This window comes from Fukomys damarensis, unplaced genomic scaffold (genome assembly GCF_012274545.1).
Source record: "Fukomys damarensis isolate Sample0158 unplaced genomic scaffold, DMR_v1.0_HiC HiC_scaffold_8, whole genome shotgun sequence".
Taxonomy (NCBI): Eukaryota; Metazoa; Chordata; class Mammalia; order Rodentia; family Bathyergidae; genus Fukomys; species Fukomys damarensis.
In genome coordinates this window covers 31,591,027-31,614,767 of record NW_022900920.1, presented here as the reverse complement: position 1 = coordinate 31,614,767, position 23,741 = coordinate 31,591,027, and the positions used below count along the sequence as shown (strand labels likewise).

Below are 23,741 nucleotides of genomic sequence, written 5' to 3'. Positions count from 1 at the left end.
TTCTGCTCGATGTTCAGAAGAAGAGCCTCCAGTGATTGGGCTGTCACATCCCTTTTCTTTAGAATCTGTAGCTACACTGCCCCAGGGAAGCCTCACCAGCTCGAGGCAGATGCTAGCACCACTGCTGTTCCTGAGGAGACTCAGGTACAGGTACAGGTTCTCTAACCTACAGCACAGCATGCAGGGCCTAAGTGTGGAGCAGAGACCCACTCCAGGCAGGCCAAGTTTCTAAAGGAAGCAACTTTCACCTCACTGTGATACTCACTAGAGTCTGATGGACAGCCTGTATGTCAATAACTTTTATATAATAATCCCACAGCTTAACTCAATATAGTATATGTGCTGCACCCACACAGTGGCTTAGTCCAAGCATACGGTTTGGCCTTGTTTTCTACTTCTCCGACGAAAAGATAAATACCAGAAGGTAATTACTATTCAGAGCCATCACTGCCCCAGAATCAGATACAGAATGTGAGCCGAGACAGCAGGTCTACTAAGTGTGGCTGGTGAAACACCAGAGGGACACGCAGGTCCTTTACAGGAGCTCAATGGGATACAACTCAGGATACCAGCGTTCTGTGTTTGGGAATTCAAGAAGTTACAAGATAACATCATATGTTCAAATTCTGGAGTTCTATAAAATATCTGAGATTCTACTAAGGCCCACATTTCAGGGCCTCCCTTTTGACACCAGCTCCCAAGTGCACTGTAATGGTTTATCAGAAGAGGGTGCAATCACAGCTGGCTACTCAGACATAAACTAGCCACATTTCAAAGGTTTACAAGGTAAGAGTAACAGATCCTTACAACTCTTGTCAGTCCAGACATGTAGCTCCTGTGCAAGTTCAGGAATGACCAAGAAAGTTCGCCACCCTTGCCGTTTCTTCGATTTTAAAATATCTCCAAAAATGTGATCTCCAATATATAAAATGTCTTTGCCCTTGGCTCCCAACAGATCACATATTGTATCAGATGAGCCTGAAAAAATAGAACAAGAATACAAAAATGTGTCTACTAAAGTCAACATTCAAAGTACCATGACTACTCAATACTGATTGTTTTTACTCTTTTGTGATGAAGACTCGCCATTTTTTATTGCCTCTATGACAAGGCCTTTAGCTCCACTATGTTGACCAGAGCTCTGATCACCAAATCCAAGGGCAACACAATTACATGTCACTACTTCAGTGAATGTAACTAAGACACCACAACTGTTGTTTGTCATCACTGACCTGCCGTTAAGTTCGGCTGTACTCAACTCTTTGCAGTCCTAACATCATGTGTGCGCCCACACAGGATCCTTGAGCAGCACCCCAACTGATGCCAGAATGTGGAGAAAAAGCCTCGAAAAGGTAAAGGAGGAGGAAACTGATCCTTCTAATGTGAAACTCAATTTTAAATGCCATCGTTTTAGTAGGCGGCTGAACGACCTGTCGTACGTGACATCTCAAATTCTTAAGGGCCAAGGTAACAGTTTTCCTGGGGACACCTGAGCAAAGACTTGGGAAGGCTGTGACTCACCACCCGAGTAGACAATGCCATGCTGCAAGGGGCCGGTGTAGGTTCCAATCTTCAGCTTGCCAGTTTTCTATGTGGAGAGAACATGGACTCTAATAAGAGTTGATATTCCATCATCTGATCACAGTCTCTACCCACAGCACTACTCAGCCAGATGAGTGTTACTTACACTTTTTAGTTAGTAGTTTGCCTACCTCAGGCAAGACCCAAACTCAAAAGAGAAATGTGGCAAATAGTTTTAAAATACCGGTTTTCTTAAGGAGACCAGGACTGACAAAGGGAGAAATCTGAAGGTCAGTGTACTACCAGGACAGGTAACACTCAACTTACAGTGTCCACTTGACGCAGTACTGTGCCTTCTCCAAAAAAGAGTGGTTTCCGTGCATCCACTAAGATGAGGTCAAAATAGGACTGCCATGGTCGATGGGAGCTCCCGGGCTGGTAAAGAAAAACCAGAAGAAACCCAAACATCACTCTTTATACCTTAAGACACTGGTATTTAGTCTCACTCTCAAAGCAAGGAATTCAGAAGTACCAAGTATGTCCAGAAAATCTCATTTTATTTAAAAAAAAAATTCACTGTGGCTAGTTATGAGCCATATCCTTTGGAAACATGCAGGTGTTAAATAATGACTAATAATCGTGGCATTTCAAACCATTCTATGAGCTACAGCATCACAGTATCGAGTCACTGTGCATTAACATGAGAGTGTGCTCGTGTGTGTGTGTGCAGAGATGCCCAGGGGGACAGGTGGACAGTAGAGTCCGTTCTGCAGTACAACTAAACATTGGAAGATGTTCCTGGCTCTACTTGGAATGGTGGCTCTAGGTAACCACGTGGCTGCAGAAGGCAGACCCACCCTGTAACCAGGAGCACCCGTCTTCCAGGGCACACTGACAAGCACAGGACCCTGAGGTTCTGGGTGGTCTCAACAGGGATTTGCTGATGTGCGCTCCGAAGTCTAAGACTTTAATTCTCCTGATACATGACTAGGCTGTAATGGACATTCCTTAACCCTTGGCAGTGCAGCTATGCTGTAGGAATGAAGAATTCCCTGCTAACTCCCAAAGCTAACTGCTCCCCTGGCAAAAAGCTCAGCAGTAGTTACTAGCAGAATCTAGAATCTGTGAGGGATATACACATTCACAGTTTCTGCTTTTACCAAGTAGCTTCCTGAACCTGAATATTCATTTCATTCTTAAACACAATTATGCACAGAACTTCACAGGCATGAAAGTCTGATCCCATCCTGCTAATACGACATAACTTCCTTTTTGTTTCTGTCTACTAAGTAGTAAAACTGCTATAATTGTGATATGAAATTCAGGCTCCTGGATTACTTCTAAAGTTGGTGAAGATTAGACAACAGGCTTAAAATCTAGGATTTTTCTGTGTAGATCTTGACCAATTCCTTTCCCTAACTATTCCCAAATGGTTAAATGGATTCATTATTGCTAAACAGTGGTCTACTAAGTTACGGAAGTACCTTGGGGCCATGTGGGAAGTCAAACAGGTAAGTCATAATTTTCTGAAAACAAAAAAAAAGTGCAACATAAGTTCTATATGCTACTTTTGCAAAGACACATGACATGTAAAAAAATTACAAGATTTTCATAAAACATGTTTTTCAACAGGTTTCACGGCATTGTTTCCTCTAAGGTTTACAGAATCATCAGTGGAGGCTAGAAATTAATGACTCATCATACAAAAAACAAAGGCTTCTGATATTTCTTAAGCAAGATACACTTCCAGATGTGTCTACACAAATTCATCCATAGCACAACTTCTGGAACACACTCGGGAGTTAAGGGACACAAACAGTTAAGCACAGAGAAAATTAATGACTCATGGAACTAACCTCTTACCAAGCTTTTCACATAAAGATAATCAGAATTAGGGCCAGCAGAACTACTCATCACTATTAACTTGTAATTAAGCTAAGGAGTTAAATCAGTTTTTCCATGTGTGTTAACCATGGTAAAAAATTTTTAACAAAGAACAGTTGTAAATTTTGATGGCTAAGGCTCAAAACATCTTTGCCCCATTTATTGCTACAAGACTTTCGATAGCAGGAAGTGTAATAGAGTATGACTTCTCTAATTTATGATGCCCCTGAAGATGCACAGAAGCTATTTTCATTGGCATAAATGCTTTAAATAGCTCCCAAATGAAAGCCTGCAAGTAGCCAACTGTAATCTGGGAAAATGGTCAAAAAGTATTCAGAAAAAAATCAGAATGATTTTAGTATGGCTCATCCCTCTGCTTTTAAAATGAAATGGCAAGAAACTACCTTCCTTTAATAAACTTCTATCCTTTTCATGATCTGCATAGTTGAGGCCAAAATAATTTCTCTTAATTCATAAATATGAATATTAAGCACTTACATCTGTATACTTATAGTCACTGTTGGTGGCAAGAAATACTTTGCCTACTTCTTTCATCCGGCTCAGAAGCAAAGGCAGTTTTCCCTGAAATGTAATATGACAATAAACAAAACACTAAAATACAAAGACACTGTGAGGTATGCTCTAGATTTTTGTCCACTGAAATAGGAATATGGTAAGCCTTTTAAAAATTGGTTGGTTTCAGAATTCGGCACCTACAAGCCCACACTGTCACAGTGCATGAACAGAATATTAACATATGCAGCACACAGCATGTAGCGCACACAGATTCACATGTAAAATAACATGTGGTCATTAACAGCATCTGTCTTCCTCATGATGTCTGCCTCAGGAAAGAATTTAAATAGCTTTTCAATTTCCAGGGGAAAGTGAGTTAGGTGTGTCAGAGTTAACAGCTAACAATGGCTTTACAATGTGTCCTATACAATGAGATAGGTACAGAAGGGACCCAGAAATGCCCACGCCCACCCGCAGAGGAGGGAATTCTAACCCTTCTTCTATCATAACAAATAGCTTCCTTCACACACAGAATTCCTGAACCTCCTCATACAAGGTTCTTTTCTTGAAACAGGGGAAGAGGTGGTAAGATGATATATGAGTCCTGAAGACAAAACTTTACCATAGTACTTTGCAACTCCGGAAAATAGAGGTATCTCAACTTGGGGTTGTATGTTTACTTTTTGTTTTGAAATAATTTTATACTTACTTGCAAAAAATTTATGAAAATAGAGTCCCATATATTCAATTTCCCTTAATAGCAAGACTTTACTGAATCACAGTATAATTATGAAAATTTTAAAACTCACATTGGTTAAATACTATTAAACTATAGATTCTTAAAAAATTTACCAGTTTTCTACTTATCTGTTAAGCTATTTTCCTTATTCGCTGTTGACAGGTTAAAGGCATACATGTGCTATGATCTGGCTCTGAATCTTGGCTTTGCTCACTGTGCAATCTGGGCTAAGATACTTAATTCTTCTCTCCCTCAGTTTCTTGTGTATGAAAATGGAGGTGACAAACTGTTTACCTCACACTACATGGAGCTGAGGTGGCGCAGTGCACTGCAGCACAGCATAGGTGATGCGGCTGCTCCCTGTGACTGACTAAAGGGACAAACGAAACACTGGGCCTTCTTGCCTGTGTTCTGGCTGAAAATTCTTGGTGATTACACCTAGCAAATGCTATGCCACAAAAGGACTATCTTCTCTTGTCCAGCTATGAGCTGCTTGTTCATTTCCTTAATAGGTAAACAAGCTATCATGCAGGTCTGCTTTTACCTTTAGTACTTACATCTTTGACTACGTACTTCTCAAGATTTTCAACTGTCTTTTCCTTCAGAGAGCCCTGGAGGAAGAAAAAAAAAGGAACTGAGAATAAGTGCAGTTTTTAACATTTAGTTTATAAGGAAACGTGTTTAGTATCAACCCAAATGAATTTATGTGGGTTTTTTTGTTTGTTTTTGAGACAAGGTCTTGCTCTGTAGTTTAGCTATGAACTCAACTGTGAAGCTGAGGCTGGCCCTGAACTCATGCTGATCCACCTGCCTCAGCCTCCAAATGCTGTGATTACAGGCATGCACTGCCATACCCTGCTTGAATTTATGTATTTACCAAAATGGAGTAGATAAACTAGAAAAGGCCAGGAAAAAGTGGTAGATATGATTTGCAGTAACTCTGCCTCCCAAAATGTCTTCAAATATAAAACTGTTTCTATTTTAAATTAGAAATTAAAAGCTGTTTCATATTATATTCAGTAAAGATTATAGTAAATATAAATTTAATATTAACTAGTTAACAGTATTAGTCAAGGGGGATGAAAAAGGACCATTCACAAAGTACGTTATGTATGGTCTCATAAACTAAGATGCCTTCTAAGTAAGAATAATATAAACTAAAAATCCAGAACCCAAGCCTCACCACTAAGGAAAGCTCACCAGACAAGAACAAATGTATTTCAGAAAGCTATTGCTAGGGCAAACCATTCCCTGCTCCTGACCATTCTTTTTTAAACAGAAGAAAGATTGTGCTCCATTTGCTCTTGGAAAGGCAGTATCAGATCATGAGATACGCGGCAGAGAGTGATCAGCTATGGCAGCAGCTTGAATACCTTGTAATGGACCCAGTCAACAGCATCTCTCACATCCTGGAACATACTCCGGTAGGACATGAACAGGTCCCCATCTTTAAATCCTGTCTCACAGCTAGATGAAAAAGATGAAAAGGACATGACAGGGATTCCAAAAGAGAGTGAATGAAACAAAAATCAACAACTGCCCTGGGGACCCACAGGTTCCATATTGCACAGGTATACAGGCTTTAGCTAATTAGGAAAATAATTACTCCCTAATGAAAATCGATTTCTGACCACCTGAAATGGCCTTAGGGTTTAATGGAATACAATATGATAGAATATACAGAATGGAAACTAAAAGGCCAAAACTCAAAACACCAGGTTCTTTTATTCATCACTTTTTATAAACAGGTTCTTCTCACTGAAGAAACAAGTATAAAGGTACTGTCCATTTTCTAAGTGTCGTGACTCAGCTTTCCATCAAATTTAGTGTCCTGAAGTAGATAAAGCCTAACTTAAGAAAATAGCAAACTCTGGCAGTATGGCTACACTTTTAGCAAAGACCTCAGAATTTCCCCTAATGACAGGATAACCTGTTCAAAACTTAAACAATTTTATTCCAGGTAACAGTATTTACTCCTCAAAGAAATCTTGCTGGGGCTGGGAATGGAACTAAATTACCATCCCTGAATGGCTCCTGGGTAGCTGCTGTGAAATGAGTTGGGGGTTTTAGTGTAATTCTGCTTGGACAGATAATCATCACACAAACCTCCCACTCAGTTGTCACAATTAGCACCTCTGCTGGCGTCTTCATTCCCAGGAGAAGCCAATCAGAAGTGGTCCCTTCCAAGTATGGCTGCAGCACACTGGCAAGGAGGGGCGTGTGGGAGCTGAGAGCCTGCATGGAGCTGCTGGTGCTGTCCATCTCTCAGGCTGGCAATGTGGCATCTCTCACTAGCACTAAATTCACTTCAGAAAAGCAGAAAAGACCTACAATGGCCAGTTCTCTAAAACCCTGTACATTAATTTAAAAAATCAACTGGAATAAGGAATTGTTGTATATACATACCTGGAATATCTGGGACAATTAGTAAAAAAATCTACTAGGCAGGCCAACAGGTAGGTCTCTGAAAAATGAAAAATAGATATTTATAAGCTTTATGTGAAACAATGCAAACATATCTCATTACCTCCCTTGAGCACAGACAAATGCTCATGGACAGAGGGAATGTATCAGTACATATAAGCATAGAATGAGTCTACCTGGCAGATTGAATAGTGTGTTCAGAATGTAAAATCTTTCAGTGTCATCTCGTTGGATAAATTTGTTTGGATACTGCTCTCTAGTTTCTGGCCTGAAAGAAAATTTTAAAAATTAGTTGATATTCAAAATACCAAATAACTGTGTGACATATTCATTATTCAAAAATTTGTTCAAATATGTTGATGGCTATGTGCCAAACAAAATTCCAAGTATTAATCATGGGGAGCTATTTGATCAGGAAGCCCTCAAGAGTTCTGTGATAGAGGAGGCAAGTCACATAAACAAGTCTATAACAAGGTTAAAAAAAATTACTACTACAAAAAAGCTGCAAAGAACTATGAAAAAACTAAAGAGAAATCATTTCAACTTAAAGGGCAGAGAAAAATGAACTTGAGGAGGTGATGAGAAACCTAGGATTCATGAAAGTGATGTCCATAAGCTGGACCTTAAAGGCGAAGTGCAGAAACCAGTCCAGTTCTAGTAGAGAAAGAAAAGCAAAAGCAAAGTACAGTTGGGAAGGTGTGTTGGGACTGACCATGCTGTTGTCTGTTCACTTCATTCATGCAGTGTCATGACGGTGCTATTTGAAGTCTGTAAACCCATCAGAACTAAGGTGTAAAGACTAACTTGTAGCAGTTTTAGGATAAAATGTAATATATATATCCCCCCCACCTCTACCAGGGATTAAACTCAGGATCTTGCGCCTGTGAGGCAGGAGCAGTGCCACTGAACTAAATTAGCTCAGTTTATTTCTCTATCCTTGAATACAGGTGTGAACAGCAACAAATGGAATCCAAGCAGAGTCTTAAAGATACTTGTGGATTAAGACTTGGTCTCTCCTGGTGCACAGGAACCCAAGACCACTATGCAAATGACAGTAAGATGGTCTGCAGGATGACAAAGGGCAACATGAAGAAATGAGGCATACAGGCAATGGCCAAACAGCTGACCAGAGACTCATGAAATAGCTCACAGAGATCAGCTAAGCAACCTAGAATTGCCTAGCTGACTTTCACAGTTTTGAAGTACATAAAACAGTCATTGTCTCAAGCCACTAAGTTTTGGAGTAATTTATTATGCAGCAAAAGCTAACTGATACAAAGCAATGGGAAATCTGGTCATAATGTAGTAGTCCAGATGAGAACAATGGGGCCTGTCCTAGTGTGGTATCAAAGGAAAATAAAATAGAAATGTATTTAAGAGAAACTGCCAAGGAAAAATGAGCAAGACCAGGCAACTAATTGGATGTGGCAGATGAAGGATGTAGAGTTGAAGGTAATGCTTACGGTAAGCTATCTCTGAAAGGTGGTTGGTACTGTTACTAAAGATATGAAAACAGGAGTTCTGTTTTGGCTACACTAAGATCGAAATAACAGATTTTTAGTAAGCACACTGAAAAAAGGTTAAGAATGAAAGATTCAGACAACAGATAACTATAATCATCTGTGCAAAAGTAACATGAAACTATGAAAATGGTTAGAGTAGGGCCAAGGATTTAAGCTCAGTGGTGCTATCACCTGCCTTGCAAAATGCAAGGTCCTGAGTTTGATCCCCGGTACCAAAAAAAAAAAAAAAAAAAAAAAAGGTTAGAATATAAGAGACTGAGAACAACTGAACAACTATGCAGAACATTCAGGGTATAAAAGGAAAAAAAGCCAGTGACATAGAAGTTGTCAGGAATGGCCAAGGTGCTTGGAAAGTGAAATCACCTCCAGAAGGAGAGGGTATTAAAAGCATTTCTGAGAAATGAGAAGACTCAAATATAAAAATGCACAATTCTCACAGTGAATATATGAAAATTAACAAATCTAAATAACCAAAACCAAATTTAAAGTTAATACTCAAAGTGAGCTGGGTAAATTCCTGCTTGAGTTTACTAAGCACAATTGGCACAAACTCAAGTTAGGATATAAAGTCACTTAGCCCCAACTTAGTACCTCTTAATCCTTCTGAAATAAATATAGACTATTTCATCCCACAGCCTTCCCAGATACTCTGTGATGAAAGGAATGCATGTACAGCATTTTCCTCAGTCAGGTTTAGTAAATGATACTGGCTCGCTAAATAAATAATTCTCCTGTGCCCTCCCATCATTAAAGAGCAATTCTTCTACATAAAGGTAGTCCGCAATTATTTATTAGGCAGTTACAATACAAACTGACTCATAAATATGTTACTAATTGCATTTTGCTTAAATGTTAGATGGTGCTGGTATATATATGTAAAAACATAATCACTATAATAATTTATCACAAAGAAGGAACACTATACCTGGAGTTGGGAAGAAAATGTACAGATTATTGCTAATCTTCTGTAATCTACAAAATAAACTGTTTTCCCCCCCATGAAAAATCAGCAATCAATCAGAAGAGTATGGAGCATGACCCGGGTGGAAGCCTGGCTTCCTGACCCTATGCACTGAGGTCCTCTTTTCCGAGGCTTCTCCTTCTGACTCTCAGCACACATGGTGCTCATACTCAGTCTAAAAGATTCTGCACTTCTCTTAAATGACTTACTCTACTCTGAACTGAAACACTATTAAATATATTTTCAAAGGAGCTATCTGGGAACTTTATTGGGAAAAGAGAGGATCATGAGTTTGTAAATTGGTTGTAAAACTAATTTACTGAATAGCTTTTCTTCCTTTTCTTCTCTCATTAATGCAAAAATCCCTTTTCAGGCAAAAATAGAACCCTGATTGATCCTCATTACTACTCTGAGTTATGCAATCGCCTTGAGTTTAAATACCTATTCTTCAGTGAAGGGTGGGAGACTAGCACAGCCTAGTTACCAAGGGGATGATCTGCCCTAACCTCCACCCAGTGGTCGTCTTACCCCAGGTTAGGATGCCAAGATGGAAGTCATCTCTCTGTCTTTATCCTGATGACAGCCGCGGTTTCGGGGTGGCTTCTATGGCTGGGGCATGGCAAGTCAGGGGCAGAGGCGGGAGCTTGGGCCTCCGGTCTGTAACTGTCCAGCCCCTTTGCTCTGCCCACTTCACTCCACACCACCACCACCATTCTCAGCCTGCTCCCCCACCCAGGGGAGGAGACGCTCCTCCTCCATCCTGCAGCAGACAGGCCCAGTGAGTGAGTGAGGCAAAGTGCTTACAATGTGTGTCATGTGCACTGGGCCTTGGGAGGGCAGGACCACTGATGTTTCCTTCCTCAATGGCTCTGGGTGCCATCTGCGTGTGACCGAGTAGGTGTGTATGTGTGAATGTGAGTGTGTGGGTCAGTGGTTCCTACTTTCCCTGGGATGCTGACCCAGGAATGGTGGACATGGTTACAGTCCTATGCACAGAGCTTTCTTTTGATTAAAAAAAAAAAAAAACAAAACAAAAAAAAAAAACTTTCAATAAATGTATCATTTTTGTGCACAGGAAAAAAAAATCCCCATTCCTGATATTCATGGGTCTTCAAAAACAGTGGAAGAAAAGTGATATAACCAAGTAGAATCACAGAAATATTCCACTTATGAAAATAAAGCTTAACCTTTTTTGTTTTAAATATTTTATCCTGCTTTTCTTTCTTTTTTCAGATGGTATCTTGCTATGCTGTCCAGGCTCTGGCCTCAAAGATTCTCCTGCCTCAGCCTCCTGTGTAGCTGGAACTTTACCCTACAGTCATTTTTAATTCTATGTTTTAATTTTTCACTTTTACCTTTTTTTTTTTTTTTTTTTTTTGGTACTGGGGATCAAACTCGGGTCCTTGTGCTTGCCAGGCAGGCGGTGGAACCACTGAGCTAAATCCCCAGCCCTGTTTTAATTTTTTAAATCATAAAAGTAGAGCCATTCATTACAACGTAAAAAACAATGTATTAGCTATTTTGTGTGCATGTGTGGAACTGGGATTGAACTCGGGACCCTGTGCTTTCAAGGCAGGCACTGCCACTGAGCCTGGTGCCACTATGCCCTTATGCCCTAAATATCTTAACTGAATTGCTATAGTTTAAAATTTTTCAAAGTACAGTACTGTTATGTACCTATCTCTTCTGAGCAGCTGAGAAATGTATTAAAAAGAAAATAATAGAATTTCAAACAAGTCTAAACAACTACAGTTCTTTTTGAGCAAGTTTCCAAGATTAGCTTTATTGGATACTTATAATTAGAAGGCACTTAATTTAAACAAATGTAATTGCTATTTGTGTCTGTAAATTAGTTTGGATTCTAACTGCCTAATACATGTTAACTATTGCTACATAAAGGAATGGTTCCTCTAGCAGGATGTAGTGATACATGCCTATAATCCCAGCACTTGGGAGGCAGAGGCAGGAGGATCATCTCAAGTTTGAAGCCAGACTGAACTATGTAATGAGTTCAAAGCCAGCCTGAACTACATAGTGAGATCCTGTCACAAATACACACACATACACACCCAGAGGAATGGCTCTTTAATGACAGAACAACAGGGAAGTATATTACCTCTGGGGAGACAATGTCATCTTCATATAGTCTGACACTAGAAAGAAGTTAAAGGTCCTCTGTACTTACCCTCTTATGAAGTTAAATCCATGTGCACAGACCAACAGGTTTCCATAAGCATCAACTTTCAAAAGATTTCCATACAGCGTGTCGAAGACAAGTCCTCTATGAAAATAAAGACATTGTGGACAATGCACATTAACAGAAACAGTAACCAACTACTATGAACCAACCTCATCTAACTCAAGCTTTGTAGCAACTGAATACCCCAAAATAATGTAGTCTGAGGCTAACGTATGTAAATAAAATCTTCCCAGAGCAACTAAAAATTTATTCCACACAGCTAATCACAATTGTTTTCCATTGGGGGAAGGAGTTTAATCAAACAGGTATGAACTAAAATTCCTCTTAAAATAACTGGTACTATTCTAAAGCAGAATCTTTACATTTTCACGGACACCTGAACTGGCGTGTATTTCCCTTTATTAGATGTTGTTCATGGGCCATCTGACTGTTACTTCAAATAAACGTCATCTTTCTTAATTTTAAATTTTCCCTATCAAGTCCAGAAACTCAAACTGCCAAGAAACCTGTGACTACCAAGTTAATGAATTAGCACAACATGTAATTGCTCTCTAACAGCTAAAGGCAGAACAGATAGGACAATCTGTGACTTCTGCCTGTCAGGCTTAAATATCCTTACCCATAAAGTGGTCTTTTTCAAAAGCTATAAATTGAATTCAATTTAAGAACACAAAAGATACAGTGTCTATGAAAAGTTCAGGGCAATTTTATAATCAACAACAACCCCAAGACAGAGAATTATTTGACATATACTTTTTATGGACAGGGATGAATTCAGAATTTGGGGGACAGGAGACGTGGTCTTAATCCCAAAAAATCTTGAAAAATTACCTGGTAGGGAACGTGGAATCATAGGCAAAGCTGAGCAGCTCCTGGGGATAACCAATAGAAACTAACCTCTCCACAGTAAGCTCGAAGCCAAGGGACTCGTACTCTGGGGACTTGTACACTGCACAGAGAGGAGGTTCTTATCAGTCAGCATATAGAACAGCCCATTGAAAGAGAAGGCAAATGAATTAATTTTAGCTCTTTCCCAATTCCTCTTTCCTCTTCAATCTGACATTTTTCTTCTTTACCTTAAACTCTATGTTTTGTACTTCTCCCCCACAAATAATTTAAGAATTCAACTATTAAGTCTGTAGAAATAGGTCATACTATATCAAGAGCAGTAGAAACAAGAATTATCAAACATTTCAGAACAGTCCCTTCATTCTAAGGAAACCCACACTAAATGTTTCTTTCTCCTTTCATTTTCACAATCTAAAGGGGGGGGCAAAAAACAACTATATGCACAGCTGTGCAACTAATTATGAGAATATAAGTAAACAAAACTAAGTACAAGAAGTCTCTTTGTCAAAGTCTTCACTGATGTGCTTTATAGGGATCTTCAAAGTATTTTTTTGTCCATTTTTGGAATTCCTATTTGGCTTTGGGTGCTTTATATTCTTCCAATCAGCATATATTTATAAGATTAACTTTATTTTCTTAACAGCCTTGACAATAACCTTCAAGACTGGATTTTACAAAGTGTCATTACAAACCAACCACAAAACAGTATGTCTGATGTGAACTGGGAATCAGACATTCAAGATTTATGGTTCATTTTATTAGAGGTGATTGTGGCAGCGTGGGTAAGCAACTGTGTGTAGCAATTCTATGTATCTCCGTCTCTGCCAAAGGAGCATACTGAGTTTGTTATAGGTCAAGTAACATGGACTTCAGATTACGGGGGTTTCTCTTTTCTATAACGAAAAAATTATCACTGCAGTTCATCACAGAGAAAATGCGCTCCTTTAAATACGCTTCTTTCAAATGAAATATTTACGTTAGCAACCTTCCATCAGTTTCTGCAGTAAGTAAACCATCTTAAAAATAAGATAGCCAGGCGTGATGGCACAAGCCTGTAATCCTAGCACTCTGGGAGGCTAAGGCAGGAGCATTACAGAACATCCCAGCTTGAGCAACCTACTGACTTAGCAAGATCCTAAAAATTATCAGTAATATGCAAATGACTCATAGTATACAAACATATCCATCCTATTCTTTTTTCCCCCCAGTACCGGAGCTCAAACTCAGGACCTTGCACTTGTAAAGCAGGTAGGGCACCACTGAGCTAAATCCCCAGCCCTTCCATCCTACTCTTATAGTCAGTCTTAATGTAACTATTATTATTATTCTGTTATTATAGTCTATTATTAACATCTCTACCCTATAGCTCTGATTTTTTCAATTAATTAGTCTGCCTTTTCAGATTAATGCTAATGCTGTATTTTAATGAGTACAATTCAACTTTCCCTTTCCAAAAGCTGTTCTTTAGAAGTATTTAAAATAGGGCTGGGGATTTAGCTCATTGGTTTCTGTGCCTGCCGTATAAGCGCAAGGGCCTGAATTCGATCTCTGGTACCAAATACAAAACAAAACAAAACAAAATTTACATTATATATATTTACATTATATATATTATATATTATATATATATATATTATATATAATATAAAATAAACGAGCAATACTAGTTGCTTCCAATGAAGCAAACAGCTAAAATGAGTGGGGCAGTGTCAAAGGGAAAGGAGATTTTCATGTACTTCTGTACCTTTAAAACTTGTAACATACCGATTTATTATTAAATTGAGATTTTAAAAAAGCTGGGCTTTCAAAATATTTTTAATATTTTCAGATTTTTTTTTAAATGTTAAGGTTCTTCAAGAAATACTTGGGTTTCATTCATCAGAACAATGTCCAAAAACCCTCTCTTTATCACATGATGCGTAAATTGTATAAACTTCATTGTGTGCTATGTTTATTAAAAAGCTATCTGTTTCTTTTGTTGTCTTGGGGGCAGTAATAATTTAATGCTAATGGTAACTCTGGACCAAAGCTAGTCCATAGTTTCAAAGCTAGCTATATTTCTTTCCGCCCCTCAATTCTCTGTCCTCCATCTATCCCATCTTCACTGCCTCAAGACAAAACAAAACACCCCACAGCCCTTGAAGCTTCAGGTGTGGACTTCCCAAACCTGGCTTCGGTCACTGCAGTCAAGGAAGCGCTGCCTGCCCCTGCGCATAGCAGAGGAGGAGCTGTGACCAGTGAGGCAGCCATGCTCACCATGCCCAGACCCAACTTCACGGAAATGCCATTTTAACACAATTCCCATAAAACAGACTTATTTCTCAATCCTAAGCAAAGCCCCACATATTTCACACAATACTTGATGAAATAAAAAGTTCCAATATAGCTAAATACTTTGGGTAACCTACCGATATTCATAAAAGCTGGCTCATACAAAATGTTTTCAATTATTAATTTTTTAGAAGGATAAGTTGCTGGACTTCCTTAAGAAGAGGGACAAGAAATTAAACCCTAATCACCTCCCCAATGAAGCTTACCCCTGGGTCAGCAATTTTACCTGTTCACAAATGAAGTAATTATAGAGTACAAGAATTATCAGTAACCAAAACTTCTGTCTATGAGACCAATTTAGGCTGAAGCTCAAAGTAGTTCAAAATGTTTAGTGAAAAAAAATACAGGGGGGGAAAAATCTCAAGTCCCCATCTGCCAGCACAAATCCTAGAAGAGCAGAAAATAAAACACTGTATATTTGCTATAATACATTTATTCACAGGGCAGAACTTCCCAAATGCTCAACTGAGGTAATTTTCTAGAAATTCCTTCCTCTTGATGACCTCAGGGTACTTCCCAGAAATATGATGTACCCACCCGATGTGCTGACCCCAAGTTATTCAAGTACAAATATCAGCTGAAGGCAGAATTTAGGCCCTCTGGGTCCTGTCCGAAACTGTGGGGGGTACACAACCACTGCTGTAAATGTCTCGATTATACAGGCCATCAAAACTTAGGCTTGAATATTTAAACACACTACTTCTCCCTCCAATTTCTTTCAAACAGTCCAAAATAAACTCAGGTAGGAATGGACTTAGCAAGGAAAGCTCAAGTTTCATTTTAACAACACTGTATTTCATCAGACTCTAAATTACTAAGACCTACAAGCCACTGACATTTTCTCCTAAGCTTACTGGATAATCATTTTAGCAATACAGACTTCATACCCTTAAAGCATCTGCTAGAGAGCTATACAAAACACAAGTTCTGAGAAGCAGAACTACAGTGGCAGAGGGCCTGAATTTAGAGGTTTTATTCTAATTGTCCCTTAGAATCAACACATTATTCTAACATGGTGACAAAAACTCCTGAAGCTTACAAAACATCACAATTTCTGAAAAAAAAGATTAAAAAGTAAAATTCCTGTTTTAACCAACCAGGCCTTTCAAAGCCAGCCTCAGAAATCTGCGGTAAAGCACATCACCTCGGTCTATAAAGCTCTATGCCTCGCCACAGCCTGTGCAAAGGCTTCAATTTCAATTTCTATTAAAACCACACCAGGTCAGCAATGCACAGTTCAGCTAACCGGCTTTCCAGGCTTCTACACCCAGCCAATGGCTTCAGGTAAGTATAACCTTACACATTAACTGCTTACTTATTCTCCAGGCAGCTCCTCAGGCCTACCCTAACTTACCCAATATCCAAGGACAAAGGAAGAAACTGTCTGACTGCTTCAGCCACTAAACAGCACACACTGTTCTCAGGTTACATAACTCAACTATAAAGAGAACAACCGAAGCTTTGAAAGTTGAAGCTACTGAAAGCCTTTAAAGATATTCTTTACCCCATACTCTGCAAGGGAAAAAACAGCTTTGCAAAAATAACTGCATGTAGTGGGAATGAAAGGTGCAGGCTCTGTTTGGGTAGATAATGTTGTTCATAAAAAAAGGGAACCTATGTTATTGGGAAAAGTTCCTTTAGAACAAGCAGAAACTTTCTACGGGGAACTCCGGAATTCTCATGCACTTTTTACCTTTGCCATCAAGACACACTGTGTAGAAGTTTATAGATTTTAGTAAAATGAACGCGCAAACCTCTAGGGGTTCCAGCCTAGCAGAGTGCTGCTGCCAAAGTAAGAACTCACATGAGACAGACGCTGATGTGTGTGCCACTCCAGTCCTGAAGGAGTTACACTGGCTCTCCTGTTAAGAAAAAACAAAGCAAGAAAACAAAACAAAAAAACAAAAACAAAAGCTGGTTTTAAAATTGTTGCGATGGGCTGGAAGAGAGAGGTTACCATTTGGAACCAGGTATTTACAAGAATTATCACTGACCGACCATCACTAAGATTAGCCTAATTGGCCCTAACAAGAACAATGAAAACAAGCTGAAGTACTGTGTATTATTTGTTTTTCTGGCACCCTGAGTCTGAAATACAAGCCATGCCTGATCCTGAAACGTTAAGACAAAAGACAGACAAAAAGCCCCTGTCTCAGTTTATTCTCTCCAGCACACGGTAGGTTAGGATGACAGAAACAATGCCGCTGTTTAATATGTTGAACCGAACCATGGCCAGAGATGGATTAAATAAAGAACACAAACAAACCAGAGTGGTCTCATCTCACTTTCAAGTATGCAAGTGAGTCTACCTATACCAAGTTGTCTGCCCTCCAGTGCCTAAATTTGTCCTTGTGATATGGACCGGAACCAACTACATGCTGCTGAGAAACTAACTAGATGTCTAAGTGTGGGATGGAAGGAAGCTTTGTTTCAATTCTGCCAGTAGCATTTGTTCTCCATAAACGGGGCTACAATATTTTACTACTGCATGAAGGTAAAAGCACCTAATCCAGTAAAATAACTGACTTAAAGATACATACTCTCTATGTACTTACACTGACAATTTTATGATAGATACTGTGTCTAATTTTACATCGTGTCATTTTCCCCACAGATATTTAAGTTTTTGAAAATATGTAGTTAGATCCTCTAGCTCCTGGGCTTTCTGTGGAAGAAAGACGGTACTCAAAAGAAGAGTAGAAATGATCAGATGCAATGTCTAAAAGTCCTAAAAACTATTACAACTAAGAAAACCACCACCAAAAGTCACTGAAAAACAAAAATTGACCACAACTATCCAAGAATACTCATTTGCTTTCATGCTGTAACTAAAATCAATGTCACAGTTCTCTATCGGTAACAGTTCTACTAGTATATGTAAAATCAGTTCTCTGGGATTATAACTAGAAAAGGTAATAATGCATATTTTTCACTAAGAAAATGTTAAGCAAAATCCTTCCAATTCTCAGAGCAGTGTTGCTTGTTTTTTCCCGGTAACAGGGATCAAACTCGGAACCTTGTGCTTGCAAGGCAGGCAGCAAAAACACTGAGTTAAATCCCTGGCCCTTTCCAATTCTCATATAAACAGATCCCAGATTTATTCCACTTTCCAAAATTGCCTAAACCCTACCACAACAACACAGACAGGCACATGCCCCCACCCCTGTACTGGGGATTGCACATAATCACCTTTGCACTGAGCTACATCCTCAGCCCTTTTCAGTTTTTGAGACAGGGTCTTGTTAATTTGATAAGGTGCCCAGGCTGTGCTGAAACATAATCCTCCTGCCTCAGCCTCCCAGTGCTGAGATTATAGGTATGCATTTACATAGGTATCTATTACAGGTGAGCTCCTGCCTCATGAGCTAAAATTTTATCACTAACCTAAGAAATCCATAAATGATCTAAAAAAAAAATACTGAAAATTTAAGACTATCTCAATTTACTTTTAAAAAACTTGGTATTATGTAAAACTTTTGGTAATATAAAATGAACTCCAAAAGGATTAAACATGTAAATAAATAAAATAAGTGAAGTTTGAAAGACTGCTAGTATTTCAGTTCTTGCAAAGGCAAAATTAAATACCTGAGAGGTGTGTGTGTTTGTTTGTTTTTGGTACCGGGGATCCAACTCAGGACGGATGCTTACCAGGCAGGCACCCATGCCCTTAAGCTAAATCTCTGGCTCCATTAAGAGGTTTTTTGGTGTTTTTTTTGGGGGGGGGGTACCAGGGATTGCGCTCAGTTCCTTGTGCTTGCAAGGCAGGTGGCGGAACCACTGAGCTAAATCCCTGACCCAAGAGGTTTGTTTTTAAAAATACTAAGAATAGCTGTGGCTGATGGTGCACACCTGTAATCCCAGCACTCTAGGAGGGTGAGGCAGGAGGATCACTTCAAATTCAAGATCAGCCTGGGTTATACAGTGAGTTCAAAGGCCAGCACAAACTACAGAGTGAGACGTTATCTCAGGGAAAAAAAAAAGTTCCAGCCCAGCCTGGGCAACTTGAGATCCTATCTCTAAATTTAAACATGGGGTGGGTGACATGCACCACACTAAAGATATAACTCAGTGTGAAGACCCTGGATGTGATCTCTAGTACCACATAAGACTATTGGAAGAATGCTTATTTTAAAATAAGAGGAAAAAATATAATAGTACATAAGAGCTTAATGAGATAATTGACCATGTGAAATAGGAAGAAAAGGGCTAAAGGTGTAGGGAAAATGGGAAGGGTAGGGGAAAGGTAACGGGAAAAGAAAAAAATATGACAAAATGAAAAAATGGAAATAAAGTGTTTGTAAATGGGGAGGTGAGGAGGGGGTGAAGGGAGGGCAGGGACAAGGGGGGAAAAAATGAGAACCAATACCTGTCATGTAAAGGTACAAGATCCCAATAATGAATGTAATTGTACTATATACCTAAAATGTATCAATGAACTCAATAAAAGAAAACAAGAGGAAAAAATTACCTAACTCAAAAATTTTCCTTCTGAGAACCTATACACATTGTTTTCCATTTAAGACTAAAAAACTGGAATTTTTTTAGATAATAGTTTTTCAAAATCCTGTTTAAAGGAGCTGCTTATGATAAAACATAGAAATACAGTAGGATTCTTGGTTGTTGCACTCAGTTTGTTTCAAATTTGTGTTCAAACACCAAAAAGTGCAAAAACTAAACGTATTTTTCCCTGTAAGAAATACTGGAAAACTAGGGCTGGGGATTTAGCTCAGTGGTTCCACCTCCTGCCTCGCAAGCACCTAGGACCCGACAGTTCGATCCCCGGTACCAAAAAAAAACACAATTCTTAGAAATAATGTAAAACCAATAATTGGCTCTGAGTCCCCACATTACAGAAGCACTTTACACTGTGTGCTCAGAGAGGTGCTCAGACTGAATGAGCATCACCTTTATGTTCTTGGAGATGCAACGCCTAACTTGCTCTCAGCCTCACAGGTTTTTCAGCCCGGTTTTCTGTTGACTAGGAGCAGAGTTGTAACACAGAGCAGTTTTTTTACACTTTGCTGTTCAAGTAGTGGAAAGTTCAAGCTTGGGGCTGTTGGACACCTGAGGTATCACAGTAGCTAATACATTCTTTTTTCAAAAATAAAACACATTACAGCACTCAAATACCTGCACTTGGATACCAGGTACAGAATAACTAACAATCCTTCACCTGGGAGTACACAGCTTGTGGTACAGTACAGGGATATATTGAACAATTAGACAGATATAAGTTTTAGAAGATCAGTAATATAATTTGAGTAGGAATGTATATAAAAGGACAGAAAAAAAAATCGCTTCTCAGCCTCTTGGCTGAGATCAAGTGTAGGACAGAAAAGAGCCAATTATTTCAGCCCATGAGGTCTTCTCCTAAAAAGCATATAATTTATTCAGGTTTATATAGATAACTTTTTTTTGCTACCAGGGATCGAACTCGGGAACTTGTGCTTCCAAGACAGGTGGTGTGGAACCACTGAGCTAAATCCCCGGCCCAGATAACTCATTTTTATAACCAAAGTTTCAAGGTGTTACAACTTCACCTGAGAAGCACTGCGATTCGGTTTTGGTGACTATGTACCACACCTTTGCCAGGACCATGATGTATGAAGTGCTAAATGAGGGTGTACAGTGCTCGCTTTGGCAGCACATATACTAAATGAGGGTGCACACCTTGGAAGGAAAGAAATAAAGGGAGAGAAAAGAAAGGCAGGCCAGTCTACAGGCCAGTGTCAAAGAACTGGAAGCTGGGCCAAGTAGGCAGAAATTTCTCATTCCTGATAAATTGAAGATATAGGGTCCTGTAACAACTCAAAACCCAAAAGTCAGCTATACCTAAAAGACGATTCTGAGAAGTAGTCATTTTCTAAGAGTTCTGAATACTGGCAATAAACCTGCTCACCACAAGCGATTTATAAGCATCAGCTGAGGAATAAAACTTTTTAAAAAATCTTCCCCAAGGCATATAATAATCAAGATTCTAGATATTCAACACAAGGACAGAATATTAAAAGCTGTTAGAGAAAAGAAACAAATCACCTAATAAAGGAAAGGCCATGAGAATCATAGCAGACTTCTAAACACAAACACTCAAGGAGAACTTGGAGTGAAGTATTTCAAGCTCTAAAGGAAAACAACCTCCAACCTAGATTGATGTACCCCACAAAACTATCCTTCAAAACTGATGATGATGATGATACTTCCATGACAAGAACACCTGAAGAAATTCATGACCACTGAACCAGCACTCCAAAGTATTCTGAAGGATATTCTAGAAAGAGACAATAAGGGTTACAATTCCATGAACCCCAACAGAATGAATCCACAAGGCAAGGCAAGAAATAGAAAGGAAGGAAGGAAATGAACAACAGGAAAATAACATGACAGATATAAGAGACTAAATATCAGTTATAACCGTCAATGTTGATGATCTCAATTCACCAACCAAAAGAAAGAGACTGGCAGAATGTATCAAGAAGCAATATCCAACTATATGCTGCATACAAGAAACACATTTAATTAAAAAACAAATTCACAGACTGAAAGTCAAGCGATGGAAAACAATATTCCATGCAAGAGTAACCTGGAACAAAAATCAAGGGTAGCTATTCTATTGGCATACAAAGTGGATTTCAAGCAAAGACTAAGCAAGACAAAGAAGGTTACTACATCCCAGTAAAGGGAGCAATTCAAGAGGAAGAGATAATAATCATAAATATACATGAACCAAACAGCAGCACACCCTACTATATAAAACAAATATTAATGGACATGAAAAATCATATAGGCACCAATACAGTTGCAATGGGGGTCAATACCCCACTTTCACAAACAGATCAAGTAGACAAAAAAATAAAAAAATAAAAAAAAAAAAAAAAACCAGGAAAAAAAAAAAAATGCCAGGCGTAGTGGCATACGCCTGCACTTCCAGCACTTGGGAAGCTAAGGCAGGTGGATTGCTGGAGTTCGAGACCAGCCTGAGCTACATAGTGAGTTCCACATCAGTCTCAACTACATAGTGAAACCCTGTCTCAAAAAAACAAAAAAATCAACAATGAAATATTTAAACTGAACCAAACTTTTGAATAAATGGACTAAGTAGACGTCTACAGTGTTCTATCCCACATCAGAATACACATTCTTCTCAGCTGCACATGGGACTTTCTCCAAAATAGATCATACACTAGCTAGCAGAACATGCTTAAGTAAATGGAAAGAAACTGAAATTAGCCCATGCATATTATCAGACCATAATACAATGAAACCGGAAATCAATGGCAAAAGAAACCACAAGAACTTCATGAAAACAAATGGCTGGGCATGGTAGTGTACCCCTGTAGCCTTAGCACTCCCTGAGATTAAAGCACATTATTTTAGCTATCAACAGAGGATGATTTCAATTTGGGGAGGGAAGAAAGTCATTCAAAGCTACTAGTGAATAAATAGAAAAATTAAGCTAGGGTTAAAAAAAGAAGTCTGGTTACTTAAAAGCAGTAAAGACAGATTTTCTTTTGGATTTATAAGCTGGCTCTAAAAACAATACTAAAAGAATTCCTAAAAACAAGGAGATCAATCTTGCAAAAAGGAAGAGCACCAGAGATGAGGCAGGAGGAGAAAAGGGAATGAAAAAAGAATTAAGATGTGTTACATATATGTACCAACTCTCCACAATATAGTATTTATGCATTGTAAATATGTAGTTACAGAGTTTTTTAAAAAATTCCTAAAATATCTAAGAAATGACAATGATATTAGTCTTTTGGGCAGGTGTGTTAGGAGGATCAGTGCGAGTTTGAGGCCAGTTTGGGCTGCATACAGTGTTTAAGGCCAGCCTGAACTACACAGCAAAACCCTACCTCAAAAAAATAAAAATAAAAATAAAAATAAATAAATAAATAGAGTCATTTGGCCCATTTTATATCTGTTTTTTGTCATCTCAAGAAAAAGGAAGTATAGCCAGGGATTTAGCTCAGTGGAGTATAAATCCTACTAAAATAGTCATCACAGTCTATGAATAGTTTATTGCATTATAGTCAGAACTCTTAAAACACCCTCCTGTTATCCAAACCCATTTGCTACAGGTGTGTGGTACCACTATGCTAAATCCCCAGCCCTAAAGTTCAATTTACTCTAACTGGATCATTTATACAATTCAATGGCTCTATTACACAATCATCACATTTCATTTTACAACTCTTTTTTTTTTTCTCAGTAATGGGATTCACACTCAGGATCTTGCGTTTGCCAGACAGGTATAGTGCAACTGAGGTAAATCCTCAGACCCTGCATGAGTTTTTGAGTCTTTATATATTACAACTAAATTTTAATTATCTGGTTCAAGAGAGTATTTACAAATTAATTTTTATTAATAATTTTACTAAACAGTTATCTAACTGTACTTTTTGGAAAAGAATTATCTCTTCCTGGATACATTTTTTTTTCTTTTCATCTAGTATCTTAGTTTCTCTGCTTAAACATTCAGTTTAGCCAGGCGTGGTGGCACATGCCTACAATCCCAGAACTCAGGAGACTGAAGCAGCAGGAGGATCACCATGAGTTTGAGGCCAACCTGGATTGCACAGTTAAAGGCCAGCGCGAATTACATAGCTAGACACTGCCTTTAAAAAAAAAAAAAAAATTCAGTTTATTCTCTCTCTTGTTTCAGGAGGAAAAACAGTTCAGAAGCTAGGGGTAGGGTGGGGGGCAATACTGGGAATTAAACCCAGGACCTTTACAGTGAGCTACAATCCCTATCCTTTTGTTTTGTTTTAGTTTGGGGTTTTTTTTTTTTTTTTT

The 23,741-nt window shown here is 38.7% G+C and overlaps 1 protein-coding gene across 3 annotated transcripts in view; it reads right to left on the bottom strand.

The window, feature by feature from the left end:
- The window catches only part of Nt5c2 (5'-nucleotidase, cytosolic II), a 91,902-nt gene that overhangs the window by 4,216 nt on the left and 63,945 nt on the right, over window positions 1-23,741 (bottom strand). For 2 of the 3 annotated variants that reach the window (XM_010626448.3, XM_019207791.2), the window contains 11 exons: window positions 12,600-12,717; window positions 11,754-11,849; window positions 7,261-7,352; window positions 7,067-7,124; window positions 6,034-6,127; window positions 5,218-5,271; window positions 3,904-3,987; window positions 3,006-3,047; window positions 1,849-1,956; window positions 1,522-1,588; window positions 808-978 (listed from right to left, as the gene is read on the bottom strand). In XM_010626448.3, the coding sequence (XP_010624750.1) occupies window positions 808-978; window positions 1,522-1,588; window positions 1,849-1,956; window positions 3,006-3,047; window positions 3,904-3,987; window positions 5,218-5,271; window positions 6,034-6,127; window positions 7,067-7,124; window positions 7,261-7,352; window positions 11,754-11,849; window positions 12,600-12,717 (984 nt within the window). Of the gene's footprint in view, window positions 1-807; window positions 979-1,521; window positions 1,589-1,848; window positions 1,957-3,005; window positions 3,048-3,903; window positions 3,988-5,217; window positions 5,272-6,033; window positions 6,128-6,766; window positions 6,846-7,066; window positions 7,125-7,260; window positions 7,353-11,753; window positions 11,850-12,599; window positions 12,718-23,741 lie in introns of those variants that run through there. The other variant, XM_033761446.1, reaches the window with a different exon arrangement.